Source organism: Frieseomelitta varia, unplaced genomic scaffold, assembly GCF_011392965.1.
Source record: "Frieseomelitta varia isolate USP_RPSP 00005682 unplaced genomic scaffold, Fvar_1.2 scaffold_738, whole genome shotgun sequence".
NCBI classification, from domain to species: Eukaryota; Metazoa; Arthropoda; class Insecta; order Hymenoptera; family Apidae; genus Frieseomelitta; species Frieseomelitta varia.
This window is the reverse complement of record NW_025110521.1, coordinates 532,439-548,874: the sequence shown is the minus strand read 5'-3', so window position 1 is coordinate 548,874 and position 16,436 is coordinate 532,439. Positions and strand designations below refer to the sequence as shown.

General features: G+C 44.0%; 1 protein-coding gene across 1 annotated transcript; it reads left to right on the top strand.

Moving 5' to 3' along the window:
* Nucleotides 1-4,042: 4,042 nt before the first annotated feature.
* Nucleotides 4,043-7,594, top strand: LOC122535574. Its single transcript, XM_043667239.1, has 5 exons — nt 4,043-4,176; nt 5,495-5,688; nt 6,137-6,169; nt 7,150-7,268; nt 7,414-7,594. The coding sequence occupies exons 2-5, from the start codon at nt 5,571-5,573 to the stop codon at nt 7,447-7,449; spliced, it is 306 nt and encodes a 101-aa protein (XP_043523174.1). The 5' UTR covers nt 4,043-4,176; nt 5,495-5,570; the 3' UTR covers nt 7,450-7,594.
* Nucleotides 7,595-16,436: the final 8,842 nt, after the last annotated feature.

Here is a 16,436-nt window from a genome sequence, read left to right as displayed (position 1 = left end):
GTACACCACCCAACTATCGAACTTCCGCATAGCAATTCGTTTCCAGTTCAGCGAAGAACCGGCAGGCAGAAGTGGGGTGGTTTTAAACTTCTGATCTCTAGTATACACGCGCGTAGTTTTCATTTAGGGGTTTAAGTTGTAAATTTTGCTTTCGTCCCGAGGGTGAGCGTATCGAGTCAGAAATGGCAGGAGCTGGGAAGTTTCAGCGACGTACACGCGGGTAAGGCGAGAGGAGAAGAAGGAGGAGGAGGAGGAGGAGGAGGAGGAGGAGATGGAGGAGAATCGAGGCCGTAACTCGATGCACACCGGTCGTAACATGGTTGCGTAGGTAGTAGATACGTCTCTGGTGCTGGCTGTTTCTCGAGCGCGCTAGTCAGCCATAGGGTTCCGACGCGAGTCACTCAGCCGGTTGCGTAATAAATCGTTGTTAAGCCTGTGAAAGTCGTCGTAGGCTACGTAGAATCCAGCCGATGCGCGCGTATTTATGAGGGAAATCTCTAAAGGACGATGTCAGCCATACTTCATTCAGCTGCGATATTAATAAACCGCTGAAGCGAGCAAGACCGCAGGTCAATTCACGCGGCTTAGAACGCCTCTGTAGCATATAATTATGGTCCAGGATAAATTACACCGACGACGAACGATGATCGCGAACCGTACTTTTCACAACGTGTCGAACCTTTTATAGTATGTTTCACAGGGTGTTTCACGCGGTGTAGGTGGCGTAATCTACGAGCGAAAACAAGAAGACAAATGTCGTATGAAGTATTGTTCGTACAACCCGTTTTCACAGAGTTAAAGGCAAATGTTGAACGTAACTTTTTAAAAGTTTTCAACGATCTCTACCTGCTAGCAGGTGCGGGCAAAGTAAATACGAGTGATCCTCACGTCAGTTATACATTATCAAACCTCGAATTCGTCGTTACGCGCGCATTCACGTTCAATATTCACTACCCATAACTCTGTGGGCAGATCACGAAGAAACTTCGTACGACGTCAGTTTCTTGCTGCTCTTAAAATTTTGCTGCGGCGAAGCACGAAACGCCCTCTACCAATTTAATTACCAACTGAACCTCGATGGTTTGTCGAATCGTTGGACGATGATTAATACGAGTTCGAGAACCTTCTTCGGCTCAAATCTCAAGCAACGTATACGCTGCCCGATAGGAGCGTGTAATGCAGAAAGTAAAGCGCGTAACCACGAGCTTCCTTGCAAGACGACGCGACGACACGCGACGCGACGTGTTATCGAAGAGACGAGTGTACTTGGTTCGTTCATGCCTGTTGTAAAGCTCGTTAGAGAACACAGCATATACCGCACCCCGTGAATAGTATAGACAATCAGGGGATAACGAATCGAGGAGGCCAGCGCCTCTCTCCTCGTTTCCCCCTCCCCCTCCCCCCTCTCCTCTCCCCACCGCCCCCTTCCACCCACCGACCACTCACTCACCCACACAACTCCTCTGAGATTTTTCAGTACCTGTAGTACTGAAAAAATTAATCGATGCAGATTAGAGACAGTAGAGACAGTCGAAACACCCGCGATTAACCATTTCCCCACCGATGTCTATCTTTTCGAAAGACCCCGAGAACACGGAGGCGGCCGATCTGCAGAGGAAGCTGGAAATGCTGAACAACATGATGGACCAGGAAGCACGAGCCGAACAGGCACGACGACAGATATTGTACAATATAGGCCACTGTAAGTACTCGCCAAGTCACTTTGTTAAGTGGCTGCTGTTTTATATGAAATACTCTCTCTCTCTCTCTCTCTATCTCTCTCTCTATCTCTTTCTCTCTCTAACACGAGAGGAACGTCCCCGATTAATTGTTACATTCGCGCCCGTCTCGCTTGCGTTAATTTCATTTTCCTTTTTCAAGGCGGCGCGCGAACGTCACCGAGTCATCCATATCCCTCGTTGATATTATACGTTCTGCGCGTTGTTCGCGATTGAATCGTCGTTGACGGATCGCGCAGCACGATGGAACATCTATGATTAAGCGTTTAACGATTATCAGTTTCGTTTGGTTCTTTGTTTCTCCGATTGTGAGCATCGTGGATGTAGGACCGTGAAAGTTACAGGATGTGACTAATTGGCAAATTAGTTTGGCAAACGTTTAACCACTTGCGCTGGAACGACGTGCCACGTGTACGTCGAGAATTTTTTGTTCCAAATTGCAACATTTTCTCAGTTTTCAAGTATATTTAAATATAACCCAGGCGAAACAAATGATGAGTTTATTGCTTCTTAATAATTTCTATCCGGTGATATCATACCGACGAGTTCAGAAGAAAACGAAAGCGACGAATTATCGTATACTCGGTTCGGTCACTCGTTATGGTCAGCGAACCAGTTGCCAGCGCAAGGGGTTAAACAACGTTAGAGATCCCGTGAAGTTGCACTTAAAACTCGAGGGAACTTTGTAATTATCGTTATCTTATTAACTCCTGTCTACCTAAGTCCAACGTGCTGCGTCAATTTTCGTTTAGATCAACAACTGACTGTTTGCCTTTTCTCGGGATAATATCGTCGAAACGTCGGTGAATTACGCGTCTCGCGCGTTTGCGTTTTGCGTTGATCTTAATTGCGAGCAACGAACGTATCATGCGACGAATTGTGCCGATTTCTATCTCATTCCGAGCCGAAACATTTTGGTTGATCGTTTCCAGGCAAAAGTTCCGCTCGAACGCTAGTCTCGATTGGCACTGTTTGCGCCGCCAGCTTTTCACATAAAAATCGATCGCACCGCGACGCTTGGCTCTCCCCTCGTTTTATTTGCGATCACCGGCCACGAGAATACTTTATGCAATTGCAATTGCGTTATCCACGGTGTATGCACGTGGATATTTTCAATCACAGCGAGCACGGTACGAAACGCCATTCACCATTGTTGTTGGTTATCGACCATCGATCGAGAATCGTCGGTAACTTGTCCCTATAAAATTCAACTCCCCCCCCCCCCCCCCCGTTCGAAATAACAAAAAGATCTCTCGTTGCATCAATGATCGCTACAACCCTGGCATGGTACGACTTTATCTTTTCTACGATGTACCTTCGTTTTCATTTTTCTATATATATATGTATATGTATATGCTCAAGTAGTGAAATTTCCGTCGATCCGCCTGTTTCGTTACTTTTCTTATCCTTCACTTTGCAATCGTTTTGATTCTCCTCGTTCTGTGGACCACCGATGTTCCCCTCGGACGAAAAATTCTGATACTCTTTCCCTGAAACACGTCGTGACGCCTCGTTGTCAACGATCAGATCGCATGAACATTCAACCGTTTCTGTTTCCCGCTGTTGCACCGTTTCAATTTCTGCGGATTCGTCCAATATATCGACCAATTTCTGACTGAACGTTCGCAGTTGACGCGATCGGAACGCGGCCGCCGGGATCCTCGCGTCGCGAACCAAGGCGCACAAATATATCGTTCGCGATTATCTTTTCTTTTTTTCCTTCCTTTCTCGAGCGCCGGTATTTCCGGTAATCGTCGTTTAATATCTCCTCTGCCCTGGGGACAGTCAACAGAAGGCAAACTCATCGTGGTTCGTTCCAACGATGCTTGCTTCCCACGGAGGATTTTCACGATCACAAGGATCTTACGATATATTCTCCAGCAAATTTGTCTCTGCGTTGTTGCACACGTTCTCTCTCTCTCTCACACACACGCCAGTGTCTCGTTGTACGTTTTGATTTGGTCTCAACAATGGCAATCTTTTTAGCTTCTCGAGCGCGTGTTTACAGTCGGTTTGTGAGAGAAATGAAAACGAGAAAAGAGAAAAAAGAGAACAAAGAAAAAAAAAAGAAAAGGAAAAAAAATGAAAGTGGTTGTTAAATCGCACGAACTTACTAGCGAACTTGTTTCTCTCTGCATTTGAAGTTGTTTATTTTTTCTTTTTTTTTTTCGGCTTTTCGTTTCGAACGACACAAGCCTGATGACGATTGTTCGAAACGAAAGATTTGCACTATGCCGCGGTAACATTAAACTTGAATTGCCTTTCAGCGGGTTACTCGGAGGATTCGGACTATACGTCGGACCTGAATTATCCAGTAGGCGGACAGGGTGCAAACAGCTCGGCTTCGCAGTTTCGTACCGCTGCCAACCAATTGGCCACCCCTCAGAGATCCCTCGAGACCTCGAGAGAAAATAGCTACGAGAGGGACGATCATCAGGTACTCCTTGATCGATACCATCGTTACCTTAATCGATATTTTAAATGACGTTAATTGGAAACTTTGGAAATTACACGGAGATTTGGACTTTCGGTCGCGGGCCGAACTGTCGAACGACTACCGATCTTATTTTGAAAAAGTGCCAAGAACTTTGCGAAAGTACGCTGGAATTATCGAATATCTCAGACACTACCGCGAAGATGTGAAAAGTGAGGATTTATCAAATTATACTAATTTGAGTAAAATTACAGAATGTATTGGATGAATATTTTAAAACAATAGGACGTAAAAATGTGGAAACAGCAGATTTAAAATTTAATGAGAACGTAAATAATAAATGTGGAAATACATCACACGACCTGGATAATTTCCAAGAAGAAATTCTAATAATCATAGACACTCGTGTATGAATAAATTTTTTAAATGCAGTAGAAAGTAAAAGTGTATTGAATGAATATTTTAAACTAACAGGGCATATCAAATAAAAGTTCACAGAACAGCAAATTTAAAATTTAAATAAATGTAGGGAAATATCATATAAATAAAGTACAGAACAGCAAATTTAAAATTTAAATAAATGTAGGAATATCATATATTTATTTATAATTTTCGGAGAGAAATTCTAATCACTCATAGATATTCTTGATATATGTACATTCGTCTTATTAAGCAACCTTAGACCTGTATTTTTTGAATTAGGCAAATGTATAGCAGATAGAGATAAATTTCTTAAATGCAGTAGAAAGTAAGAGTATACTGGATAAATATTTTAAACTAACAGAGCATATCAAATAAAAATACAGAATAGTAAGTTTAAAATTTAAATAAATGTAGAAAAATATCATATATTTATTTATAATTTTCGAGAAGAAATTCTAATAATCATTCATAGATATTCTTGATATACGAGTACATTCGTCTTATAAAGTAATCGCAGACTTGTATTTTTTGAATCAAGCACGTAAGATAAATTTCTTAAATGCAGTAGAAAGTATACTGAATAAATATTTTAAACTTTTAAAAGTACAGAGTAGCAAATTTAAAATTTAAATAAATGTAGAAAAATAAGCTCACTTATAATTTTCGAGAAGAAATTCTAATTAATCATTCATAGATATTCTTGACATACGGGTACGTTCGTCTTACAAAATAATCGCAAATCTGTCGTATTTTTGGAATCAGGCGAACACAGCACGTAAGATAAATTTCTTTAAACACGGCAGGAAGTGACATTTTAAATTTCGCCGAGAGGTTAAATCTCGTCTATATAGTTTCACGAAGAAAGCTTCGGTATTTTATTGATTGTTGATGCCGTCAGATTCCAGCTACAGTCGGTGGGAGGCTAGCTCCGAGTAATTACGGTGGCTACGGTGGATCGGGCCACAGTCCACGATATGACGAGCCGTATCCCGAAGAGGGTCCACCGCAAAGGTATTCTCAGTCTCAGCACGCTTCAGAATCTTCCGAGCCACTCTTCTACAATAGTAGACCAAGACACTATAAGGAGTACAGGTATTTATACCGAGTCTTATAAACACCGACACACGATGCGCACACGATAGTCGATAGATAAAGTAATACACGCGTAATGCCGGAAACGAGAAATCCAACAGCGAGACTTCTTCTTTCGAAACGATTACGAATGACCGATTACTATTGATACAATATGTGGTGTGGCAGTTTTCTTGCCCTTCTTCTTTCCTCTTTCGCCGCTGCTGCATCAAGATAGAAATTAAACTTGATTTATTACGATCGAATACGAAAAGATGGTAGATAACAGGGTCGTGCAGCCTTCAATTTTTGCAAAGTAGCCTCTACGTATTCGTCGTGTCGTTCGACGAATCTGTAGGGTCGAACTCGGGAATTTGCGCGACCCTGATCGCGTGAATCGCGTGACTCCAAGAGAAAAGAGAAAGAGAAACAAAAAAATACGCTCACTGTTTTCTTCTGCCTGATTTAGACGACGGAAGCACACGTGGGATTACGAGGACAGGTACGAAACGAGTAAACCAGCTCTGTCTCGTGAGAAATTATCTACGATTTTCATCGCATAACTCGCATCTTTGAGCCGTAGATCACACGTTTCCATCTAGCTGTTTTCTCTCATTAGAGCGTGTTCACCCTGTTAGTTCAACCCTGTGCCTTAGAGCACCGTCATAGAGCGAACGGTAGCATTCACAGAAGCGTAGCACACGGAATCAGACGCATTATAGTTCGTCACACGACATTTGTCACAGTCGCTTAATTGGTCGCAATTTTTCTCGAATTATCATTCACACGCTCATTCGTATCCGAGCACTTCGTAATTTTTTCCATTCGTCGATTCGATCGCGAGTCGTTCAAACTACGACGTAGAAGACTAATTTGCGTATCGATCCTTTCGCACTTACGAACGCGAAATATCCTGCGGCATAATCTTGATAGCAGCTTGGACTTTTGGACGGAAATACTTACAAGTGAACATAGTGAAACATTAATCATCGATTTCGATCAAACTTGGCATAAATGTGGTTTTCAACAAAATATTTGAACCGTATTCTTTTTCATCGGCAATCGTCGGAGGGGTTGGAAAACTACTTTAAAAAAGTTTCTGTGAAATATCTCGTAAATTATTGAAGTATCATAGTTTATTAGTGGTTGAAATTAGTTTCGCTAAACTGCGAAAGGATTCGAGGTAGCGTAGAGTTTGAATCCTTTACAGGGTAAGATCGAAAGGAACGAAAGGAGGATCATATAGATCAAGACACGATAGTTCGATATCTAAGAGTGCACTGAGCATCCACAGGTAGTTGCATGGTGCAGTTAGTGACGCTGCGAACTGTACAAGAGTGAGGATTGCTGGATACGTCTTTTAACCGAGCGCATCATGCTTTCCAGTCATTGTCATTTGACGCGGATCATTTCATCTCCGCTTTTATCTCCTCCCCCCGTGTCCGATTATTACGACTGTGTCTCATGTCCCCGTGATTTCAGCCAAGATGGTTGGTACAGCGAGGGTTACGACTACCACGGCACGAGAGTCGACGAAACGAGGATCTACAGCGACACAGAGTACTATCCGAGTACCACGACGAGCACTTCGAGACGACGAGGTAAGACGTTCCGCTGGTTTTCGGCCAACAATGGTTATTACGTGGTGTGTATTACTTGTGCGAGCTTTTGATGTATGGCGTCTGCGCGTTTCTTCAACGACAATAAAATAGATCGTAACCCTGTTTATCTCTGCACGTGAAACAGGCCCTTACAGAAGACCGTCTTTGGAAAGACAGATGACTTTATACGATGATCATTCTTACTACACTGACGGATATAGCAGCGACGGGAGAGTGGGGAAAATGAGCGCCACGTATCCTGAATGCCAAACGGACATTAGGTACAATGAGTATTACGATAGCACCACGGGATATGGTTATCAAGATGAAAGGTTAGTGCAGCGAGCGCTATATTTCGGCTTTGCATTTCAATCTACGTCTGAATGTGTATACTGGAACTAGCGAAGTGAAACAGATTTGAGAGAACGATAATGTTCGTCGTGTTTGAGGTGTTTGAACATTAATTTAATGTAGTTTTTCACGCGTTAACGTTGAATTTGTCAGGTATGGCCAAGACGACGAGGACAGACAATGGGACAGCGGAGGGAAGTGGTACCTGGGGACTAGTACCTATTACGAGAACAAACGCAATAGAAAAACGCTTCCACAGAGGCCTGCATCTAGTATCGGTATTCATCGACCCGATTATAGACCGACAGTTACCCGACAACGCAGCTACGAATCGGAGGAACTCAATTACAGGTATCGATCAATCTCCTTCCCTTTCGATTACTACTTCATCGAGGCGTGTAATATTAAATGTACGATATTAATTTATCGCTGTGTGTTTGCAGTGGTCACAGCACTCGTCGTCGAAAACCGCTTCAACCACAACAACGACCGTCGTCTCGAACAGAGGGGACGGGAAAAAAACTACCTCCGACACCAACAAAACCAAGCAATGTTATTATCAATCGTAAGCTTGCCTCCCTACCTGCCACACCGAGCAGGCAACTGCCAAAGACTAGAACTCCTTCCGAGGAGAGCTACTACAAGTCTGACTACAACGAGGACTATAATTACGCTTATCGCAGCCAAGATAATTTACCTCAGGATACCTACATTGACAGTATATATAGCGAGCAGAGCGGTTACGACCAAATGCACGCGCCTGGCAAAACTCAATACGCTGAGGATAGTCAATACGGGTCCAGTTACACGCCCCAGGTCGACGACCAGTACACTCGTTCGTATCAGGAGTCACAGACACAGGATACGTACGATCAATCGTATTTACAAAACTCGTATAAGGACGAGTATCAGAAGCCTTACGTGCAGCAGAACGCTCAGGTTTATCAGGATACGTATCAAGACGTGACATATCCGAACGCGAGCCAGCCGAATGATCAATACACTAGCCAACCGAACGATCAATACAGGAAAACCAGCCGAGATATGATAATAGACGATAATTATCAGGTGATGGGTTACGACCAGAATAACGTACAATATCAGGATAGGAAGACGATGCCTGCCTACAAGGAGGACACGTATCAAGAGCAATACGATGGTTACAACGTCTCTGTGCCATCGAGCGTATACGACCAAAATAACGTGACAAATACGTACAATCAATACCAACAGCAGCAACAACAACCACAACAACAACAACAACAACAACAACAACAGCAAGAGCAATACGATTCCCAGTACAATATAAACACGTCGACGGGCTATCAGAAGACTTATCCGGAAACGTACAATCAGGAAACATATAACACGGAAGCCTACAGTCAGGATACTTACAATCAGGACACGTATAACCAGGACTCATACATTCAGGATACGTATAATCAGGAAACGTACGGTCAAGATATTTACAACCAGGACACGTACAATCAGAGTACGTATAATCAGGATAGCACGTACAGCCAGGATACTTACAATCAGGCACCCATTACGTCGCAAAGTAATTACGAGGACACTTATAGCAAGCCGCAGAAAGAATATGTTGATTATCAAACGCCGTACAGCAAAGAGGACACTGTCAACGCGGCGTACAAGAACGACTATCAGGATCAATACCAGGAGCCATACGATCAATACGAGGAGTCTTATCCCGACTCTTATCAGGGATCGTTCGAGGAACGTTACAAAGAGAGTCCGGTTGCCAGCACAGAGAGAAGAACGAGCGAAGTCCCGGAATTGTCGGTCCATCTGACCACGCCGAGAGGTCAGACAAGAGCGAACGGGTACCAGTCGAGCGAGTCAGACTATTACTTCACCTCTCAGGAAAGTCAGGACGTGTCGTCGACCGGTGCATCGAGAAGGAAGAAGCTCGAGAAACGTGAACCTAGCCCTCTCGTGCAACAGCACACGGATTCTTTAGAGTCCAAGGACGACGAATTAAAGGAGTCCATCGAAACTGCCGTGAGTTCGATCAGTAGCATCCCGCAGAAGAAAGGAAGTATCAACGAGTATCCATCGGTTGCTGACTCGGGTGTCGTTGCCCCTGCTTTGATCGAGTCTTCGCAGACTACTGCGCAGCCAGCGACAACGATGGTCAATCACGTAACGGCCAACCATCTTCCAGCCAGTATGACGGTGACGGCGATGGTTCACACGGCGGCCAATGGGAAACGATTAACGAGAACCGAATCGTATCAGGAGGACGTGATGGAGGACGAGGAATATCCGGAGATCATACCGACGGAACCGCAGAGGAAAGACTCGCAGCTGTCGCATCAGAGTCAGCTCAGTCAACATTCCTCCCAGCACAGCCAGCACTCTCAGAAACCAAAGCTGACCAGAGGGGACTCGTACGCCTCCGACCACTTCCCCGAGGAATCGTACAGCAGGAGAGGCTCGTACGCGCAATCCGTGAGGAAAGATTCCTTCTCCTCGGCCACGCAAGAAACGTTCAAACCGCCGCTCACTAGAACAGACTCGTACCAAAAGAGAGGCAGCTACGGGCAGAACTTTGGTGCCCCTCAGCCGATTTCCAGAGCCGAGAGCTATCAGCGTGGATACTTCAAGGACCAAGAATCTATAGAGGAACCGGAGGTCAGCCTGAGCAACGCGGTGAACGACGACTATAAGATGAGGGACGAGTCTCTCGAAAGGTAACGTCTAGGTTCAACTAGCCTGTAATTTGTAATTATTTGAACGTGTCGACATGCTTATTCAATTAACACGATTGTCCACGAAGGTACGAGCGAGGCGATGAAGCGATGCTTCGTGACTCTCGAGAGGACTCGTTGGTGGACACGTACAAAACCACACCGCCGATGTCGCACACCGATAGTCCACGCGGTAAGATTAGATATAGTCTATTCTGTATATCACTGGCTCACACTGCGTGAATAAGGTTAATGTCGTTCGTCTTCTTGTTTTGCAGGAAGCATAACGAAACAAGCGTCCTTGGAAGAAAGTGTTCAAATGGATACTCCACCGAGGAGTCCACCGGAACCACCGCCAGACAAGGAGCTTCTCGAGATGGTCGGAGCTGCTCCGGTACCAACACAGCTGAAAGAACGACCAGAGATGACGGCGAGGCAACGGTGGCACTGGGCGTACAACCAAATAGTGATGCAGCTGCGGGTAAGTAAATCACACTGTGTGTCTTAAAATTAATATTAAAATTAATTACGCGTTAATTTGAAATGAATATTGTCAAATTTTCCCATCGACGAGAACGAACGTCAATAGGTAATAAAAATCAGCAAGCGAGAAGTTCTACGCTTGCCACAGATACAATATAGAGCGTATAGTCCTCGAACGAAATAAAAATGACTCTCCGCCGCGAGAGACGGCTGTCAATGATCTCACTGGACGGCCTTACGAAAAATGTAGCGTTTCATGCCGGCATCCCGCATTTCTCCGTTAGTCCTTCGCTGTTACAACTGTGGCCTTGTCAGTCATTATCTTCACGGTTGCATCGATTCGTCACGTATGTACGTTGATCGATCTCGAGATCGCATCTACGGGTTCTGTACTTTATCACCTGTGTAACTCGTGTCGTTTTCGTTGTCGATTGGAAGGTTGCCACGAGAGCGATCCTTATCGGCGACACTCGGGACAACGAGCGGCGATAAACCAGTTGCGCAGGTTATACATATGCAGATGAAGCTTGAATCGGCGAATGATTTACGATCTGGCGCCGAGGCGTTAGAAACAAACGTATCTCTTCATTTTCGGTAGACGGTCACACGGATGAAACGTGCAAACAGTTTTGAAGTGAATTTGAATCGGTTCCAGTTAATTCGTTAATTTCGCGAATACTTTCCACGGCGAAAATCGATCCGGTACGGTATACGTTGAAGCTCGATGAATCCCGTCGTATCAAGAAAGAAAACCTCGTCGATCCACGAGCGAGCATTGCTCACCGAATATTACGCGTGTCCCAGAAAGCAGAGACGCATAAATTACGAATAATACGTGGCGGTATCACAGTCGGGCCGTTATCTGTGCCAGTCGTTGTAAACGAACAATGAATGTTCATTAACGTTTTATCGGGAACCTCCGGGAAAGAAATACGAGATTAATTTGTTCGCGCAAATACCCTCACATAGATGAGCGTAACCATTATTTTGAACGAGAGTTTCAATAGCAAATTCAATGGCGATTATTCGACGAGCCTCTCCTTTCCTAGAAACTAATGAACGGCGGAAAAGGAGGGAGAAAAAGAGAGAGAGAGAGAGAGATAGAAGAAAAAACGAGGGAAAAGTGTTTGTAAATCGAGTGGCATTGCGTGGAAAGGAATCCCTGCCGGAGTGAAGGGTGCGTTTATCGGCCCTCTCTCGCGTCACCTTAAAAATCGAAGCGACAACCGACGGATTAACCAGCTGCGACACGAAACTTCCATTAACGCAGTCTTGTCGCCCAATCGTCGCACCCTAAGTACGCACCTGACGCGCTCCTGGAAGCCGATATATATATATACACATACACACACACACACTTACGTATAATATCAATAGGGAAACTCGCCTTCGCCTCGTTTCAGAAAATGTAAATTTCTCGTGTCGACACACGCATTGTGTGATCAGGCTGATCGTACCTGGTATACACGATTGTTTGCTCGCACAGTCCGGTTCCCGAAATTTTCGTCGAGTCTGGAGGCGTTCGGTTGCAGCTGCGAAATATCATTTGCACTTCCTGCAAATCGATCGTGGAAGCTCGTTAGGTTCACGCTCGCGGTTCCCATTACCGATGCTGCAGCCTGTATCATGTTTGGGAGAGATTTAACTGCAGATTCAGACGATTTGGATCGTTGTAATTTGGGATTAGGGAGGAGACGCGTATTGATTCGGTGTGGGGGTCGTTTGGAAGTATTTGGAGAGTAAAATCTGGAGAGGTCGAAGCGATTCGTTTATTAGGAAAAGATCGTTGCACAGATTATTAACTTTTGATTACTGATCATTGTTGTTGAATTCTACGCTTTTTCAGCAGTTTTGTGGCACAATAATTCGATACTCGAAGTGTTTTCTTACATCTTCGATAAAAGCAGAAAGATATCTTCGTCGTGTGAAGAAATAAAATACGTTTGTCAAATTTATTATAAAATAACCGCGATGCGAAATTGTTCTTTTGTATCAACAAAATTGCCACGCAGGAAGAAATAATTAGATAGCGCGTAACCGGAAGTTGAAATAAAACTGATCAGAAAATTAAATTAACCTCTTGCGCTAGAATGACAGTGTCACGCACGTCGAGAACTTTTTCGTCCCAAAATTGCAATAGTTTCTCAAATCTAAATATATTTAAGTATAACCCAGGCCAAGAAAATAATAAATTTATTACTTTTACAATAATTTCTATCCAGTGATATCTATCTATGTATCTATCAAAAAAAAAGCGATGAATTATTGCGTACGGTTTGGTCACTCGTTATGGTCCGCATTCAGTTGCCAGCGCAAGTGGTTAAATTTCGTTAAGTTTGCCACCGTTTTCTCATTAAATACTTGAAGATTCATTGCGTGTAGATAGAAACGAAACGACAATTTTCCTTCGCTGGAATTTTTTGACTACTGCGAAACGGTGAAGGAACGCGGAAAATCGTTTATCCGAAAAGCTTCAAGCAGCAGGACGAAACTGAACGATTTTTGTTAATTGCAACAGCACTGAGGCGATTTGCAGGAGCTTGCAGAAGATGTCAACGACCGTTCTGTTCGAATGCATTAATGGCTTTCATTCGTATGATGTCTCTTTATCCATAATCGTTTTCAGGCGAACCAGATTTTCGTGACATTACTCCCTTCTTTTTTTTTTACGAATTATGAGTCACGATGTTTCTCGTGACGTAGCTCGCAAACTATTGCAATCTATCACGCCTCGGGTAAAAGTATGAAATTTATTCAAATTTCTCCCTAATTTCCAGGATGAAATGAACTTTCACGTCGCGATTAATTGGTAAATAAATTTGACTTACGAAGCTACTAGTGACGCCGATTTTTCAATCGACTCGCTCAAAACTTGAAATTTGAATACTTTACAAATTGGTCAAGTATTCTTATTTTGTCGAAGTAATAGGTAACGATTAAAAAAAAAAAAAAAAAAAAAAAAAAAAAAATGAAAAATTCTTGAAAGAAGCAGAGAAAAAGACAAACGAAACCAAAAGAGGAAAAGTCGCAGAAGACAGAGTTCCGTCAGCTTTGCGAAGAGAGACGTAACATTGGCAGGCGGGGCACGTTCGCTGCCTCCAGAGGTTCGTTCTTTTCCCGCGATAGGACCTCGTAGGGCCGCAATCTATGTAGGCCAGTCGGTCTAACCGCAATCGGAAACCCGTATATCGTATGGCAGCGTTAGAGTTAGTGGTATCACCTTCGCCGTCAAGGTCTCGCCTCCCGCCACAACTTCGTTATCATCAGCCGCTTGTCGTTCCAACTTCAATGTCGCATTAGTCCACCGGATGATGACCGAGCGAAACCATCAATCGACAACAACGAGTGAAAACAGAGCGACGTTTCCCTGTCTGCTTCGGGATTGTATATTTTCGAAAGAAAAAAAAAATAAAAGAAAAAAGAACGCGCGCAAGCATCCACGTTGCAGACGTTGTGAAAGGAAAGAGAAAGAGAGAGAGAGAGAGACACAGTGAAAAACCGAGGCAACCGACGCTATCGATCGTTATTAGGCTTTTATTAGACGGAAGTATCGCCGATGGTCGCCGCGCAAAGGGGACGTCTGCACCGGGGGGTCGTGTTAACTTAAGTGAAAATATCACCGAGAGGTCCGTCAGCGGCTGACCACCTTCTGCCTTAATTCCCGCACGAGAGTCAGTCAGTGAGTCTGATCGCGTTGCTCCGGGGAACACAGCTCCGTTCCTTGTCCTCTCGTCTTCCTCTATTCGTCGAGTTTCATCGGTTTTCGCGAATGGAAACGATGACCTCTCGAACGAACGATCGGTGAAATCGCGCGCGATCGATCGTCGCGAAGTGTCCTTGACGAAGGAAAGGGGGATTTTTGCGATGGAACGGAACAGCCGGTAAAGTGTCGAGAAAGTGTCGCGATTTGAAGCATTCGTTGGCAAGCGTTCGAAGGTGAAGCTCGTTGAAGAATCGTTTGCCTACGAATTTCAATTTCCAAAGTTTCTAACTGGACGCCGGTGCGTGTATAGTGATATCTGCAAATATCGCGGAAACTGACGAATATCTCTGCTCCTATTTTTTTCCTACCGACACTCGATACAGTTGAAACCTTCTCTAAAGTATCGCCGAGTGTATCGCCATCCATTTTGCAATCTTTCGTGCCGAAACGGTGGATCGTTTGAATGGAAATGGAGGCTCGTGAGAAATCAACGGAGTGGGCACTGCTGTTCCCTCTGAAGGCCGGCTTGTTCGCGATGAAGTCCTCCTTGTCCTCGAAGAGCGTGAACCGCGAGAAAGAGCGAATAGCGAAGAAGAATCAGTCGTTAAAGTCGGGGATCCGTCGTGGATCGTCTCTGTCGGAGTTGGACAAGCTTCAGAGTAAACCAGTTCTGCCGGATGTGGTTCGATCGACAGAGAAGTGCTCGGAGTCGTTGCCACACTCGCCGGCCTTGTCGCGAATGAACCTTCAATCGGGGAATTTGTACGTGAGGGGCAGCATTGGCGATCTGATGAACATGAAGAGGTACGGCGCGTCCACGTGGAGCGTGAGAAGCGAAAGCTTGATCGCGAAAGCGGTGCCGCTGAGCACGGTGACACCGAGACACAGTCCGCCGGTTGAACAAAGTATGGAGGACCTCGAGGACGAGGAGGAAACGCAGGACGACTTTCACGTGTCCGGCAAGCCTCTGACTTGCGCGCAAAGAACGCAGAGGCTCAGCAAACTCATCAAGGAACATAGACGCGTGATGGTCAGCCCTAGGAGCCTGAAGCAAGATCTCGTAAGTTAAGGCAAACATACGGGAGAGGGAGAATATGATTGAAGTTTCAATTGCCCTAAGTTTCCGCTTGAAAACGTTTGAGAGTGGCTTAAAAGATGGAAGAGGGTTTCCCTGGGGCCTGGGAATCAGTTGCGCAGTTCTTCGCTGAATAGGCTTGTTTCAGAAATCGTTTCTCTTCGAAATGGGGAATATACTATTTCTTTTTTTCTTTTCTTTTTTTTTTTTTTTTAATTTGAAGACAAGAGGAATTTTTATCGAGAGTCCTTGCCCCGCAATGATGACTATTTGTTGAACTTCTGAAATCTTGAATTTTTCGAATTTCTGAACTTTCGTAATTTCATGATTCAAAGATGTGGAATTAATTTTAGGAAACTTGAGGGAATTAAATCTGGGTTAAGGAGATCAATCGGAAAATTATAGAAAATTTCAGACTTTCGTAATTTTATAATTTAAAGGTGAATATTAACATTGATAAGGTGTGGATTTATAATTTTAGGAAACTTCCAGAAATTCATAAAATTAAATCCGAATGGAGAGGACCAATCAGAAAATTAGGAATATGGAAATAGCGAGAAGATCAGGAAATTACTAGATTTGGAAGAAAATGAAAAATATGAGACATTAGTAAATTGATTTCTTTTTCTATTATACATAGCTGTGCCAGAGTAACTTTAAGGAACTTTACATCTCACGTGTTTACCTTTGCATTGAATTTGTATCATTTTCTGTCATCTTTCTATTGTTTCTTTGTCGCGTCACTTCTACGGACGATCCATACGTACATACATACATATATTCAACGAGATCGTGTTCACGTACATCCTAAAAAACGACGTTATCGACCATGTACAATGGAGGAGGTA

Excerpts from the sequence above, each read along its gene's own strand:
- LOC122535574 (XM_043667239.1), top strand. The coding sequence starts at position 5,571 with ATGACGAGCCGTATCCCGAAGAGGGTCCACCGCAAAGGTATTCTCAGT. Across the intron at positions 5,689-6,136 it reads AGACACTATAAGGAGTACAG|ACGACGGAAGCACACGTGGG; the intron begins GTATTTATACCG and ends TGCCTGATTTAG. Across the intron at positions 7,269-7,413 it reads GAGCACTTCGAGACGACGAG|GCCCTTACAGAAGACCGTCT; the intron begins GTAAGACGTTCC and ends CACGTGAAACAG.